Raw genomic sequence first — 16,186 nt, 5'->3', positions numbered from 1 at the left:
TAGATTGTGGAAATAATTTAAGGACCAATTGAGTATTTTCCTGATTTTTGTAATGCTTTTAACTTCTGGTTGTGATCAATGAAATCATATTTGTATAAGAAGTATCAAGTACTAATTTTAAGTTCCTGTTCCTCTTTTATTGCTGTGCAATTGGAAATAAGACGGCTGTAAGTAAACCACTGTCCAACCTCCTGCTTGCAAAATTTCTGTGAAGAACTTTAGTAACTTAAAAGTTGTGTGGATAAAAACCTGTGGGTATTCATATCCCAAAGAATTTTTTGTATCATTCCATTTTAAATTTAAAAACTGTTGGGAAAGAAAGCTTAATAATATGCTAATTCTGATATTATAATAGCAATATTAATAACATCAGTGTGTTAAAAGGAATGCAAAAAATACTGAAATATTAGGGGGCTTAAGGTAAAAGTCACATTTTAATCACTGAGTTACCAAAATGTAGACTTTTGATATTTGGAAGCCATGAAATGCTGTAGATGTAATGATCACTTCTTGTTTTCATAGCAGTCTGGATGTATCAGAACTGGCAAAAGCAGCCAAGAAGAAGCTTCAGTCTGTAAGTTAATCTCCTTTTCTAGATGTGGCAAAGTCTGCACTTCCTCTCTCAGGCTCCCTAGCACAAGTATCTCTTCACCCGTGTGCTGTAGGAGCAGCTTGAAACACACAAGTATTTTGTGAACCTTCAGTGTTCATTAAAGTCCACATCTCCAGTTGCATTTGGTACCTCATTCCCACAGTGCCTCTGCCTCACCCCAAACACAAAATGTCTTTTTGTGGTCAGCTGGGAGAGAAAAGAAAAATCCATTGACCAGGAAAGGAGGAATGTAGAACAGGGTGGTTTTTTTTCTGTACCTAGAAATGGGGTGGTCATACATGTCTGCTGCCTGTGCAGGCTGAGAAAGGAGCACTTCTATGGATTATAGAGGCTGGAGAAAAGAGCAGAGTTGTGCTCTTACATTTTCTCTTGTTATTTGCTGTTACCAGAGATCTTACTGGGTTTCATTTCTTTTCAAACTGTAATTCTCCTCTACCCTTAGCTAAGCAACCACTTATTTGAAGAACTTGCCATGGATGTGTATGATGAAGTCGACAGAAGGGAAACAGATGCAGGTGAGTGGGACTTTCTGGAATGAAATAAAACAAGTCTGGATTGTCACTTTACATACAAAATGCCAATCCAAGTTCGTGTTCTGTTCAAGTGCTTCTGTATTCAGCAATTACTGCTGAGGAGAGTTTCTTTGTCTTGCATTGCCTGAAGGGGATGTTAATTGAAAAAATCTTGTGTTTTTCACAAAGTAGAGAACCCTCTGGGGAAAAAGCTTTCCTCTGAATTGATTGTGTTTGTGTTTGAAATTGCAGTCTTTTATTTGACAAAGAAATACTGTCAAGCAGTACAGGAAGCTTATTCCCTCTTTTTTTTTTTTCCCTGGAGCAGTTTGGCTTGCTACTCAGAACCACAGCACACTTGTGACAGAGACCACTGTTGTCCCTTTTCTTCCTGTAAATCCTGAGTATTCTTCAACCAGGAATCAGGTATGAAATCTTAACACTGTAAAAATCATTTAATAGCCCAGGTAATTAAGTAGGCCTAAGGAATATTGCTTTATTGCAGTTCATTATTGTAGAACAGTTCCATGTACTTGGAAAGAGGTTAAAATAATTTCACATTTAAATCACACTTTTTGCAATAAATGTAGTTGAACAGTCAACTCCAAGTGTGTAGTCTTAGTTTTTCCTGGGAACTTTGCTGTTCTTCTGATACAGGATGTACTTTTCTTTCCTCTGCATTATTCTGTATTTAGGGAAGGCAGAAACTGGCTCGATTTAATGCCCACGAGTTTGCTACATTGGTTATAGACATTTTAAGTGATGCCAAACGAAGACAACAGGGGAATTCTCTCACTGGTTCCAAAGGTGAGTGAGCTTTTCTTGTCAGCTCCTTTGCAGGCACTTCTTCACTAGTTTAATCACTCCCAGAGCTCCTCAGCAGAGCTGAATTATGAGAGATCTATATATTGTTTTCATATATTTCTTTCCCTCTGGAGAGAAAATACCAAAAAAAATATTTTCTAACTTTTAATATTTCCCTATATTATTCATTTGCATGCTGACATCCATTTGTCCAATGTAGCCTGTTGTTTTTTTTTCATTTGTATGAATTCTATTAAGCTGCTAAATGATTCTCACCACTTATTTTAACTTGCCTAAACACTTAGAAGAAATAAAAAGACAAAACCATAAAACTGTGAAGTTTTGGACAGTAATGATTCATTCCTCCTCGGTGGATCTAAATTTTTTTTTTTTTTCAAAGTATGAACTTCCATTTCTTCTCCAGGCTTACTAGTATGTGTTTTATGTGTTGATCTGCAGAAAATGTGGAGCTTATACTCAAATCAATCAGCAATCAGCACAGCAGTGAAAGTCAGGACAATGACCAGCCTGATTATGACAGTGTTGCTTCAGATGAAGATACAGATCTGGAAACAAATGCAGCTAAATCAAACAGGCAGAAGGTAGGATTGAAATAGTGATAAGCCCCCAAGTGTTTGGAATAAATTACCATAAAATCAATATTTTAATTAATTAATTTTGTAATCATGCCTCATAGTCTGTGAACTTTCTAAAATGAAATGTTGTTGCCTAAGGAATTTTTATTGTAAAAAAAAAAAAGCCTCTTTAGAAAACTAATGTGTGTGGCTGGAGATAAGATAGATTAAATTGCATAGATTAAATAATTGGATCTGCTTAAAAGCTCTGAATCAGTGATTCCATGGTATTTCACAAATATTTACTGCCTCCTACTGAAGAAATATTCACAGCAGACCAACAGTGTCCATTCCTGGAGTAATGCAGAAGGGCATCAAAAGCAGTAAAACCTGGTGGTTCTATTTTGATCTTCCCTGGGATATGCACACTGGATATTAAGCAGTCTGTCTTTTATAATTTTGCAGTCATTTATTGCATTTTTTTTTTTAAATACATGTAAAACAGTATTTGATCACTGAAATGCTGATGCAAATGTTTTTAGAGGAGCTAAGAGCTAATTGACATCAGATTGCTTTTCTAGAGATTTCAAATTATTCTGGTTAATGGATTTTATTAATTTAAACTTCATTTGAACTGTGATGCTTTTAAAGTAAGTACATGAAAAGCCATTGAAATCTCATGGTCTTGTTTTCTTCTTCTTAATGCTGTAAGTATTTATCTCTTCCTTTTCCTAGAGCTTGGATTCAGACTTGTCAGATGGACCAGTGACAGCCCAGGAATATATGCAGGTTAAAAATGCCTTGGTGGCTTCTGAGGTGAAGATTCAGCAATTAATGAAAGTGAACATCAATCTGAGTGATGAGCTGAGGATTATGCAGAAAAAGGTAACAGAGAAACCCCTCCCTCCAGCTCTTGGGTATCTGAAGTTGTTAGAATAAAACTGCTGGAACTGAGGGTGAAATAATCCAGTATTAGGATAATGAGAAAACTCATTTTAAAGTGAAGCTGCTTTGGAATCAGACATGAAACTATAAATTTATTTGCAACACATGCTTTGAATGTTGTTTTTTCGTGGTGCTGGTGGTGATCCAGCCCTACAAATCATGAGGATGATTTGACTTATCTCAAAACTTTGACATCAGTTTTCCAAGTGACAGGACAGTTGTTGCAAGTCTTGGGTATTTTTCCTGTCTTGCTTCAATATAAGCAGGTTTAAAAAATGAGGAATCAAGTGCCAGCACACCTTATGTTTATGCACTTGTCTATATTTTTGTGGGGTAAAGGACAATTTGTATCTGAGTTCACTATCCTGGCTGGCTGGCTAGAAATGGCTGGCTGTTTCCCCTCAAATGAATCCCTTTAACTAGCATTAAAATCGTGTTTTCCAAATAATTACAGTGCTGCAGGAGTCATATATAAAGAAAGTTGTTCAGGCTGTAGGGTGGACCTGCTGTTCTGGGGCAGAGCAGGGATTTTGGAGAGTGGTGGAACTGTTTACACCTGAGGCTGAGCTAATTCAGCAGTTTGGAATATCCCTGTCTGTTGAGTGCCAACTCTGTTCTGTTGGAATTGGAGATTTCAGGGTGTTTCCTTGCTCTTTCAATAGCTTGTACCAGTTTTCAGCATTTCTCTCAAGTCAATTGAATTAACTTTTCACTTTCATTTGGTTTCTTTAGACATATATAATCATTTAGAGTAAAAAAAAAACCCTTTGGGGCCTATGAATTGATGAGGCTTTAAGATATTTATGTGGTGTAGCAGAAGGAAAATCCTTGCTGTTCTGCAGTTTTTCTTCACTGCATCTTTTTTTTCCGATGTGTTAATATAGCAAACTTTTTCCAAGTCCACAAAATAATCAGAATTGGTGCATTTTTACTATCAAATAAATACATAGTAATAAAAAATCTTTAAAGTGCTTTCTTGTTGTCTTCTTAGATAGCAATAGCTGATGCCTAATTTTCATAAGCTGAACTCTCTCCTTGCTTTGCAGAGCAAGCTCAAGTTCCTTTGTGCTGCCTCTGGTGTCTGTGCTGCAGTTCTGGCATTGTCAGATTTCACTGGCCTTATGTTAAAGTCTTCTAAGTCCTTGTATTGGCTGCTGCAGTGGATCCCTTTGCTTGGAAAACTGTTGTGTTGGCAGTCCTTCCCCCACAGCCTCATTCTATCCCAGGATTCCTGTGCCAGTAGAGCAGGCTGGAGGGAATGGGTCATGTGTTTTGAGCTACATCAGCCAATTTTAACATCTAACTTAGTTTACATCCCAGCAGCTGCTGGAAATCACCACCTAAATAGTTCCAGATCTGGAACAAAGGTGTTTCTATGCTCATACCCAGCAAGTCAAGTAGATTTTTAAAAAGAAATGAACCCCCAGCCAGCAGTACCTGGATTTTTTAGTACGGCTGACAAGCGAGTGTCGCGCGGTCGCTTTGCTTTCGGCACTTGCTTTTAGGAAACCAAGTCCCACTGCTAAACATTTCTTTCAGCTCCAAACGCTACAGAGTGAAAATACCAACCTCAGAAGACAGGCCACAACCAATATCTATCAGGTGCAAAGTGGTTCTGAGTACCCAGACCCCAGCAGCAATTCCTCCCTAAAGCGGCGCCCGTCGGCCCGGGGCAGCAGGCCCATGTCCATGTACGAGACTGGCTCGGGGCAGAAGCCCTACCTGCCCATGGGGGAGGTCACCTACCCAGAAGAAAACATCACCAGGCTGCAGCCCTTCCCTCCACACGTGAGTAAAACTGCTGCTGCTTCTGCATTGCCTCTAATGTTCAGCTTTCCTGTCTCTTCTAGCTCTGCTCATTCACTCAGCTTCTGCCTCAGAGGGAAAAAAACCAAACAAACCAGGGGGAATAAGAACTGTGAGAATTGTTCATGTTTGCTGTATTAACATGTCTGCAGGAGCCTGATGGTTTGAAAAGCAGAAGCTGTAACAGTTCTGGAATATGTAAACTGGAGCTTTTGGCTTCTGCTCAGCTGGTTTTTTAACCACACTATATATATAAAATATCAATATGTAATTGAAAACCAGGAAGGCAGGGGAAATACTATTCCAAGAAGGTAGGTAAAGTTAATGTATTTCTGGAGATAAACACACTGGTACCAATATGTGGAACTTTATAACCACCTTACAAAAATAAAATAAAATTCAAACATTTTCCCCAGACAACCAATTTCTGATTCTGAGTTTGGAGCTGGAGGCTGGAGATGGTTTAGATCTGCCAGTCAAGAAGATTCTTCTGGTTTAGTATTTTCCTGTGTGATGTGGAGAGGGAGTTCTCTGTTGGGCAGAGGGATTTTGCACTGAGGTGTTCACACTTTACAGAAGTGACCCAACACACGCCAGTGCATTTAATTAACAGGAACAGTTAATTAATTAGCACAGTTAATATTTTGTTTCACCTTCTTAGATTACCCTGTGGGCTGGAATACAGGACAGTATCTTTCAGACACAGATTTAAAATGTGTGAATTTTTGACAATATCTCCTGGCAGCAATGTCTTGTATTTCCTTCCAGTTAAATCATTAAGACCTTTAAAATGTATTTTGAACTTACCTTTTGCATGATGGAGGGCAAATATGCCATGCATATTGCACAGAAGACAGTTGAATGCACCACGGGAATCAGTCGCCACCTTCAATTAAATTATTTTAAGCTATGAAATCTGTATAATTTTAAATTATATTGTCATGTTGATACGATGGCAGTTCTGGCAGCAAGAAATGTCAGATTTCATCTGTGTGAGACAGTGTTTGCAAAATGTGACAGTGCTTTGTATAGGTATTTTGGTCGTTTGGGTGGAAATTTGGATAGCAGTAGCAGTTCTGAAGCATTGATTTGTTGTGTGGAGTTAGTTAATTTGGCATGTGGTGAATTTTGTTTATTCTCCATGGAATTTGACACCTCTGGAATCTCAGTATTGGAATGGGCATGAATTCAATTGTATTTTGAAACAATTAAGTCCCCTCAGCCTAAGTCAAATTCTCAACATCATTCTTGCTTTATGTCATCTCCATGGTTTTAAGAATGTTCCTTTAATTTCAGTTAAGAGTTTGTTTGTGTTTTGGTTTTGGTTTTTCTGTTTCCCATTTTTAGATCGGGAGGAGTGCGTTTGTGACCTCCTCTTCATCTCTACCTTCCTTCCCCTCCACGCTCTCCTGGTCGAGGGATGAGAGCACACGAAGGGTTAAGTACCTTCCCAATCGGTCTTCTCCCTGGAGGAGGTGCCAATCTCCCCAGAACCACATCCTCTCTCTTCCCCCTCTCACTGCCTGGCCTTCCAGCCTGCATGGAGCAGAACTTCCTCCCTTCCATTCCTGCTGCCACGAGCTCTGGGCTCTTGCCTCTCTCTAACTTCACATCTTCAGCCTTTAACACCACGCACAGGTCACTTGTTCAGCTGCACAACAGCCCCAAGACAAGCTGGCTGCTGTTTGGACAGTGATTTTCCAGGCTCTCACTGATATTTCTAAGCCAATGTACAACTCTCCTGCTGACTAAAAGCACTGCATGAGGCCCAGCTTCAAAGCTGCTTTCTTTGGGGGCCGGTGGCATGCATCAATCCAGGTGGTCCTGACTGACTTGTTTGCCTTACAGATAACAAATTTGGGGGTTTAAATGTTTACTCTGGTCTTTCTCTGCCAGGACACAGAACCTGCTTTTTAATTATTTCTGTCCCCATTTTATTTTGACTGTACGGTGTTTGGACATATTAGTCCAGAAAATATTAGATTTGCAAGTAGGTATAGAAGAAAAAACTTTGAAGGGAATATCCTGCTTGGCCAAATGGAAATCTGGTTTTGGCTGCTCTCTGGTACTGGAAACTTGCAGAGGGTTTGGTTGATTGTTTTTATTCTACACTGATTCTATATTAGTGATTCCATAGTATTCTCTTCTTGTAATTGATCACTGTTGTTGGTAGAGCTTTGCTGCTATTAGGATTGTTGTCTCTGTACACCTGGGAGAGGGGAAAGGTCAGACACTACATAAAGTAGTTCCTTATCTTCAAAATACATATCACTTTTACAACTGATCTTTACCAGCTGTTCTGAGAGAGGAACGTTCAAAAAATGCTGTTTTTTTCCTTCTGTGCAGAGTAATCTTAAAATTGAAACAGGTCCCTAACTCCAGGTGCTTCACTTAAGAATTGATGGGTTTAAGATCAGATGAATGCTCAACAAATGTACTGAATCTCAGTGAAAACCAGTTCCTGGTCACATTTTTGGTCTGTCCTCGAGGCAGAAATATTATTTGGTAAGCAGATTCCTAAATGTTTGGGTCAGGGATGCAGATTGGAGGTGTCCCTTACAGCTTAAGCCTCAAGACTCCCTTACAATGACTTCAGGGTTCCTGTAAGAGCCCCAGGGCTGGATGTTAGGGCTGTGAAGGACCCTGAGCTGCTGTTCTGTGATCAGAGTGACAGCACTGTGGTGTATTTGGCACCAGACACACTGTGCTCAGCACCTGGGTGAAGCTTTGCAGTTTTTAGAAAACTTGAGGAAGCAGATGTGTGCTGAGAATTTGGCCTCCAAGCTCATTTTGGTGTCCCTTTCTTCATTCAGCCTTTGCTGTGGGATCAGCCTCCCACTTTGCAATGGGCCTGCAGAGCTCAATCCAGCCTCTGCTTCCCTGCATTCCTCCTGCTCTCATTTCAGCTTCCACTTTGGAATTGGCCCCTATCCTCCTTTTGACCCTACTCTTCTGTGGCCCTCTACTCTGATGGTTGGGCTTCCTGCCCTTGTTGCATCTCATGCTCTGGGGCACAACTCTCACTTGGTCTTCCAACTCTGTGCCAATATTAAGCATTCAGTGAGCCTCAGTTCCTCACACTTGGGCCTCCCACCCTTTTTTGGGCTTCACTTTGCAGTGGGCTTTAACCAGTCTCGTGTTGGCCCCCAAACTGTAATGAGCTCCGGGTCTCATCGGTTCCGTACGTGCCCTCGGTCTTCCATGTGCGGTTTGGGCTCCCCCACCTCTGTCTCCTGACTTTATTTTGGCTTTCCCATTGCCACAGTCTTCAGCCCTTGTTTTGGGCTCCTATTTTGCAGTGGCCTTCACAGGGCCAGCCTCCCACCAGTTGCTTTCCACTCTGCATTCAGCCTCCCCACCATGGTCTCTGCCTCTGCTCTGCTCTCTTGATCTGGGGTTCTCTTTTTCTCTGGGGTTCTCTCCCTCTCCAGTGGTTCTCATTCACCGTTCAGGCTGCTGTTTCATGGTGCTGCTTCTCCATTTGGCCTCTGCTCCTGGTGGCCTGTCAGAGTGTGCCCCTGGGGCAGTTTCAGTGGCAGGGAAGGACTCTGTGCTCTGTCTGTCTGTCTGTCCTGCCATGCTGGGTGTTCAGGGGCTGGTGGAGCTGTGCTGGCAGTGGTACAAGCTGAGCAGCAGCCTGGCGTGGGGAGAGGGGCACAGCAGCTCCAGGGTAGTGTCTGCTGCAGGAGCTGTTGTGCAAAGAGCAAATCCACGTGTGCAGGACGTGGCTCTGGCACAGCCCAGGGCTGCTCCTTCCTGCACAGGCTGAAGTAAATCTGTTCCTTGCAGGGCTCGAAGCTGGAGAAGCAGAGCAGCGTGTCTGAGAGCGACTACGACAACCCCACCACCCCCGTGGAGCTGGAGGAGCAGGGGTAGGTGCTGTGACAGAGCTGACACAGCTTGGGGGTGACAGGAAGCTGCTCTGGCCCCAGACCAACCCCTGCTTTGCTCCCCTGCAGGTCGGGCAGGAAGGGCCGGCAGCGCAGCGTCATTTGGCAGGGGGAGGGCTCCATCCCTGAGGACACAGACTCAGCCCCCAGCTCCAGTTTGCCCAGTACAGAAGATGTGATTCGGAAAACTGAGCAGATCACCAAGAACATCCAGGAGCTGCTGCGAGCAGCACAGGAGAACAAACACGACAGGTAAGGAGGGAGTGCTGGAGAAGCTCTGGAGTTGGTGAAAAAACAAAGGAAATTCTTCAGGTATTTTCACCTTGTAGCACAGGTGAAAGTGAAATACAGCCCTGCTATTTCACACCTGTAAAATGTGTAGGTCTGTCGTGTTCCCTGGTGTCCTTAGTGCCACAGGGCAAGTTGGAGTCGAGTCACCAGCCCTTTTCTGGCTGCAGTGCTCCCTGCCCTGCCCTTAACTTGTAAGTCCTGCTGCAAAATGAGTGTTGTATTAGACACAAATCAAATGTGTTGTACAAAACTCACTCCAAGGTTTTCTTGGATCTTCACCCCTCTATGTCCATAGGTAATTACACCCTGCAGAACGTGATAGTAACACCAAGCCTTGCTTCAGGAGCAAATTGTGAAAGAGGGAGAATTTGGCTTTCCTACTGAAGTATTAGTACAAATTGTGTACCAGCAAAGGGATTTTGAACTATTGGTTTTAGATATAGACCCAGCTGAGTAAGCAGAACACTGACTGAGCACATGAGGCTGCAGCAGCTTCAGCTCCCTCCGGGAAATTCTGGCCCACCTGAACAATTTCCAGAATAGCTGTGGGTGACTAAGAGTGATACTGCCCTGCTGATCATCAGGTGGTGCTCCCCACACAGCTTTGTAGAAGGCTGTAAATCAAAGCTACAAATTCCCAGGTGTGAGCACATTTTGGAGCTGGAACACTCTGGGCTCCAGCAAACCTGGCCCTGCAGTCTGGCAGATCTGGCTCTGCTGTGGCCCCAGCTCGGTGCCCTCTGTGCCTGGGAGAAGCAGCAGCAGTTTGTGTTGAGCCCTCACTTCCTGCCTCGCTCAGAGAAGTGCACAACAATGGGGCCACTTTTGTTCTGTGTTTTTTCCTTCTTGTACTTTGCTATTTTTAGCAGGGCCGGCGTGGCCTCTCCTTCTCACGCCGAGTGACGACTTCTGCCGTGTTTGTGCTGAGCTCATTGCCCTTGGCGTAACCTTTTCCAGTGCAATCTCTTGTTGCTTGTTCCACACAGAGAAGCTTTAAATGAGTGTAGTTTTTATGTATATCACACTATACAGTATGTGAATTTTTTCTAAATCACTGAAGGAAACAATGCAGCATACCTGGCTTTCGTTGTTGAATTGATCAGGTTTCTAAGAAATCTGTTATGCTGCATTTTTGTTTTCTGTACCACACGTAGAGTGGAGTGTTTGCCTATGCTTAGATGAGTGTTATCTTGCAAAACACCGAACTAGGAAGCTGCTGTTCTTTGTTTTCCTCTTCCCTGGCTTCCTTAACACAGGGGAATGCTTCCTTACCAAAATGAGATACTTGAGGATGTAATAACACATCCTCCAAGCTCATGCTGGGAACGCTGTAGAGAAAAACCATGCGCTGCATAGATAACTGGAGAGTAAAAAACACGATGCAAGAATATCATCTATTAATGAAACCCCTTCTTCCTTTTGTTTCTCACTCTCTCCCATCCCTCTCCCTGTGCTCCATGGGCTGAGCAGGCCCTTGGAGCGTGGGGGCACATCCCAGCTCAGACACAGCCTCGGCACACGGGTCCCCGGGGCTGAGCGAGCGCCCCTGCAGCCTCTGACCAGCCAGCAGCCCGGCCCTGCCTCCTGGTACTCTGGCCTCTGTCCCTGCCTCCCAGGCACAGTGTCCTTTCTCCTTCTCTCTGCTGCCTCTTTCCCTCCCACTCCAGCTACACGGGGTCATGGAAGGCGATGCATGAAATGCTCCAGGGGATGAGGGAACTGCAGGCAGCCCCTCCAGGCCAGGGGTGTGGCACAGCCCCTTGAGCTCCCAGTAGTTACCAGTGAACAGAGCCACAGCCTGCAGCTGGAGCTGGCTCTGGTGTATTCTCCTCTCTCTGTTCCTTTTTTTATTGTCTGTCAAGATAAATTAAATTACAACTCTGTTGGCTCATGGAATCACAGAACAGTTTGGGTTAGAAGGGACCTTAGAGCCCACCTTTCTCCACCCCCTCTATGGGCAGGGACACCTTCCACTAGCCCAGTTGGCTCCAAGCCCCATCCATCCCAGCCTGGGACACTTGCAGGGATCCAGGGGCAGCCACAGCTTCTCTGGGCACCCTGTGCCAGGGCCTCATCACCCTCACAGGGAAGAATTTCTTCCTTAAGGAAGAAATCTTTGAGGTTTGAAGGTCCTTCCCAACCCAAACCATTCTGTGATTTTATGAACAAAACACGTGGTTGCTACTTCTTTCCACCATTGCAAAAGCAGCAGAAGTTTCACATTCTCAAGGTGGAACATTCACACCTGACAGCTGAGGCCCGTCAAGTGTTTATACAGCTGGGGGTCAAATGAGATCATTTGTATCCCAAATCCATGAAAAAAGATATGTTCTTATATGGTATCTTCCAACCTGACCAAATTATTGTTTGTTAATGCCTAAAATAAAAGTGACATTTGCATGATAGGCTTTTTAAAACAGAACTGCCCAGGTTCAAACCCTGGCCAACAAATGTCAGGCTTGGAGGAAGAGATTAACACAATTTACTGCTAATGAGGGATTCCTTTTCCAAGCTGTCACTACTTGAATATCTTCCTGATGTCTCACTGGAATGTGTGCAAACCCAACACAGTGTCAGAGCATCTCACAAGCTCACAGTGAGTGTTTAGACATTAAAATAAAACCATTCCTCCAGGCCACGCTGGAAACTTTGCAGCTGACCTAGAGAACATACAATGAAACGTGTGTTGTTCACCTGAGTGTCTCATTCAGGTTATTCTCAGGGCTTTCTCTGCCTTGTTAGTAAAGGGTTTAATCAGTAAATTGACTTTTTAACGAGATAGGGTGCAGGGAGCAGATTATTCATTAACTCCACAGCAGAAGAGGAATTGTAGTGAACTTGGAAGACCTCTCTCCACCTTTAGTTTATTTGGAAGAACTCATGTGACTTGAGACACATGGAAATGCTCCTTTTAAAGCAATTTTCCTGCATTGCCAAAGTGACCCCAGTGTGTTGCTTCTCTCTCAGTGCATTTGCAAGTGACTGATTTTTTTGCACCTTTGGTGTTGCAAGAAGATCAAATAAATAATGACTGTGGGGGTGGGTTTGGGGGCTCTTTTTGCTTGAAAGGGCACTGACCTACCATAACCCACACATGCTGAATAGTTTTCTTGAATGCTTTGTGATTTTTGAGATTCTCTTGCTTAAGATTGGATCATGTGAACTAACACTAAAATTGAATCTTTGAAGCACAAAAGTGAGTATTTTGAAAAGAGAACTGTGAGAGAGCACACTAACACTGCACTATTCACAGCAGTTTATGGTAAATATTTCTATTTTGAAGAGACCAGTTTTTATTTTGTGTATAAATCAGAAGTGAAATCTATGAGGATTTATGGAATCTGCCTTTGTTTTATGAACTAACTCATCAGAATTAGTGAATATTTAGTCTAGAACCCACAGACTGTGAATGCAGTTGGTAGTTTGGGGATGCATGTGTGTAAGAACTCTGCCTTGTCTATTTATTGGGTATTAATTAATCCAAGAAGGCGTCTTGGTGAAGTTGCACACAAATGGAGACATTCCTGACCATGTTTTATATAAAAAGTATGGACAGTTATTCCTTCAAACCAACTCTGAAGAACAATGAAAATCTAAGAAATACTTTTGCACTGTTGGTTAAGTTCCTGCTTTTTGTGAAGTCACGTGGTTGTTTTTAAAATAAGTCACTGAGCAGGGAAGAGGGAAGGGAGTCTCTACAAAATGAATAACCCAGGGCATCTTTCTGCAGCTATATACCGTGCTCCGAGAGAATACATGTGGCAGTGACAGAAATGGCAGCTTTGTTCCCAAAAGTAAGTACCTGCCACCATCAGAATGGTTTCGGCCTCGTTCCTCACGTGTCCTTCAGAATGAAAATCAGAAATTATTTCCCTTCAGAATGAAAATGGTAGAGAGAAATAATGGTGTTATGATGCACCTTTGTATTTATTGACATGGGAACTGGGAAGGGCTAAAGTGTGAGTGCAGGCCTTTAATTGAACTCTTGAATGTAAAACTCTTTAAGAATTGCACAAAACTGGAGGTGCTTGGATGTGGCATGAAGAGTTGTGTGGTTATATGGGAATTTCATCAGACTCATCACCCCCTTTTCCATCTGAGTGCCATTGCCTGTATTTCTTTCCTGCAGCCACCTTTAGATCTGCTATCCATCCATCAAAGTGATCTGTTTGCTCACAGCAGATTTAGGGAGTGAAATCCCCATGACTGAGTTCTTGTAAAGTCTTACTCACCTCTCCAAAACTGCGAGGAAAGAGCCAAGGCTGCTGTCCCGCCTGCATCAATCGTCCTGGACATGCTGTCCCTTCCTGCCAGCCAGGACTTGGGCTGGGACAGTAAACAGGCACCAGAAATGTGCATGAGTAACTTCCTAAGGGAGGGCACGGAGCAAAACTCCCTGCCTGCTGCCTGGCAGCCTTTGGGAATCTCCCTGAAAGGAGAAATTCCGGCTGCTGCCACGAGGGCTTGTCCACAGCCGCCCCGCATCAAAGAACCCTTGTGAGCACTCCCAGCTAATTAAAAGGTTGTGTTGTTCTGCCTGTTCCAGCGTCTGTTTTCCCTTCCCAGAAGCCCAAGTCGGAGCTGGTGAGGACTTCCCTGCGCCTGCTGACATCCAGTGCCTACAGACTGCAGTCGGAGTGCAGGAAAGCGCTGCCCGCCGAGCCCAGCCCCGCGCCCGACATCCAGCTGGTGACACAGCAGGTCATCCAGTGCGCCTACGACATCGCCAAGGCTGCCAAGCAGCTGGTCACCATCACAACCAAAGAGAACAACAACTGAGGCACTCGGGGCTTTTTACTCTGGGGTTTTTTAAAGGTTGGATTTCAACATATAGGTGTGGAACTATGCGCATTTTTACGAGGAAAAAACTTCGAGGGGCAAGAAGCTTTTTTTTTTTTTTAACTCAGTATTATTTTTGCATGTTTTCTAACAATTTTATGATTAATTTAACCCACTGCCTTATTTTGTGCCTGTGTTGCCAGTGTAGTTATGGGTAATAGCATGTTGCAAGTAGCTGTCGAGCCACTCTCACGTCCCAGCGCTGTACCGAGCTATTGTAGATGTTTCCTTGGGGCCACGTTCTGCTTTCAGGTCCTGCTGGTGGAACTGCTCTGACACCTCTGCACGGATGGGAGGGCAGCATCTCCATCCCTCCAGAGCCTCCCCTGCCGGGATCCCGCTGGCTGAGGCTCCCCAGGCTCCGGGACCGCTCCCAGCAGGAAGAAGGTTTGTCCTGGTAACGGGGTACAAGCCCAACGTTCTCTGTTCCCATATCAACTGTTGTGCAATATGTTTTTTTTAGTCTGCTAAACCAGTAGTAGTTGTGGGCATCCAAGCTTGTTATGTGTAACTCTACAAGGTCTTTGTCACTTTATCTGTTTTGGAAGGAATTTGAAACTTAATAGTTATTTCTTTTAGTTGTCACTATGCCATTAATATATATGTTTGATGTTACTTTAGGGCATTAGTGGTTAAAATATTATTCTTTGTTTCTGAGTTAGCAATTCATTGTTAAGTTTCCTGCAGAATTTTCCTGTCATCTTTGAGGCACCGTCTCATTTGCAGCAGCATTTCTCAGTAACTCCAGATGCAATTTCACTAAAGATTTCTGTGCTCATTAACAAAAAAAAGGAAGTTAGAAGAGTGCCAGTGCAAAAGCAGCTGTGTCTGCCACAGCACATAACCTCTGTACCTCAACATATCCAAATGTGAAAACATTTCTCATATCTCCTAAGATTTTTATGCAAATCTTTCAAAATTTGACCGAGTAACCCCTGCCAGGCTGCCTGGCCCCAGTGTAACAGTTCACAAAAGTGTGTCAGTCCATAATTTCAAAAATGAGAATATTTTTGGTGCAGGAAATCATTGATATTTGCCTCTGCCTGTGTCCCATTTGGAAGCATTGTCACTGCTCAGGAGCCAGCCATGGTTTGTGTGGATATATCCAAGCACAAGTGCCATGGCACTGCTGGATTCCTGGTGCTGTGTGGCTCCCAGAGTCTGAGGGAGGGAAGGAATGGAGAGAGGAGATGACAGCCCAGTAAATTAATGTTCTTCATTGTGGGGTTTTATTTCCTTTCTGCCCTTCTGAACCCCAGAAGCAGCTCTAGCCTGACAACAGAGACAGGCTGGGATTAAAACTGCAAATGACCTTTGTGAAACCTACTTCAAAATCATGCAATTGGTAATTAATTAAATACATTGGGAATCATCTAGGAACTTTTCCTTAAATTGTCATGGCTGAAAGGCAGCAGATGGTATTTTTCAGTCTCTCAGGACAGCGCTGTGTGCTGTTCTTTAACATATCTTACCTGCTTTCCAAAGCAGGGTGACACTGAGTTATGGTGTAATTTATCACTTATTTAAACCTGTCTTTGATCCAAATCCAAGGGACACTTTAGTAACTGCCAGCCCCTGCTCCAGCTACGCTGAAATCAGAGTGGTCCACGCCCCACAGGAACCCCCAGCAGCAAGTTCATGAACCCTCCACTCACAGCACTGCAGTCACAGAGTTTGTAGCACCTCAAGTAACAAAGGTGTGTTTTTCTTTTAGGACTAGATTTCCTCTTGTTCCCCTGTAAACAAACTTGCTCTTCCTTTACAAAATGCTGCAGAGGAAAGGAAAAGCTTTTTTTGCCTTTTTCCAAACCTTGTATTTATCAGTGTCATTCTGTCTGTACAATATTTTGACTTTTAATCTTTTGTTTACAGTATTACTATAAAATGCAAAAACCCTTTCAGTGTGTGAAA

The 16,186-nt window shown here is 43.3% G+C and overlaps 1 protein-coding gene across 11 annotated transcripts in view; it reads left to right on the top strand.

Annotated features, from left to right (window-relative positions):
* GIT2 (GIT ArfGAP 2) overlaps window positions 1-16,186 on the top strand; it is a 24,463-nt gene extending 8,277 nt beyond the window's left edge. Inside the window, exons 9-22 of one of the 11 annotated variants that reach the window (XM_058851919.1) lie at window positions 523-574; window positions 1,056-1,128; window positions 1,454-1,551; window positions 1,821-1,932; window positions 2,389-2,531; window positions 3,240-3,389; window positions 4,989-5,237; window positions 6,603-6,692; window positions 9,045-9,127; window positions 9,215-9,397; window positions 10,907-11,023; window positions 13,167-13,230; window positions 14,003-14,251; window positions 14,528-16,186. In XM_058851919.1, coding sequence (XP_058707902.1) covers window positions 523-574; window positions 1,056-1,128; window positions 1,454-1,551; window positions 1,821-1,932; window positions 2,389-2,531; window positions 3,240-3,389; window positions 4,989-5,237; window positions 6,603-6,692; window positions 9,045-9,127; window positions 9,215-9,397; window positions 10,907-11,023; window positions 13,167-13,230; window positions 14,003-14,215 — 1,627 coding nt within the window. In that variant the 3' untranslated portion in view covers window positions 14,216-14,251; window positions 14,528-16,186. Of the gene's footprint in view, window positions 1-522; window positions 575-1,055; window positions 1,129-1,453; window positions 1,552-1,820; window positions 1,933-2,388; window positions 2,532-3,239; window positions 3,390-4,988; window positions 5,238-6,602; window positions 6,693-9,044; window positions 9,128-9,214; window positions 9,398-10,906; window positions 11,053-13,166; window positions 13,231-14,002 lie in introns of all 11 variants that reach the window. The other 10 variants (XM_058851918.1, XM_058851920.1, XM_058851925.1 and 7 more) reach the window with 10 other exon arrangements.

The sequence above is a fragment of the Poecile atricapillus genome, chromosome 16 (assembly GCF_030490865.1).
Source record: "Poecile atricapillus isolate bPoeAtr1 chromosome 16, bPoeAtr1.hap1, whole genome shotgun sequence".
Lineage (NCBI taxonomy): Eukaryota > Metazoa > Chordata > Aves > Passeriformes > Paridae > Poecile > Poecile atricapillus.
The sequence above is the reverse complement of the archived record's forward strand: the minus strand, read 5'-3'. Positions and strand labels throughout refer to the sequence as shown.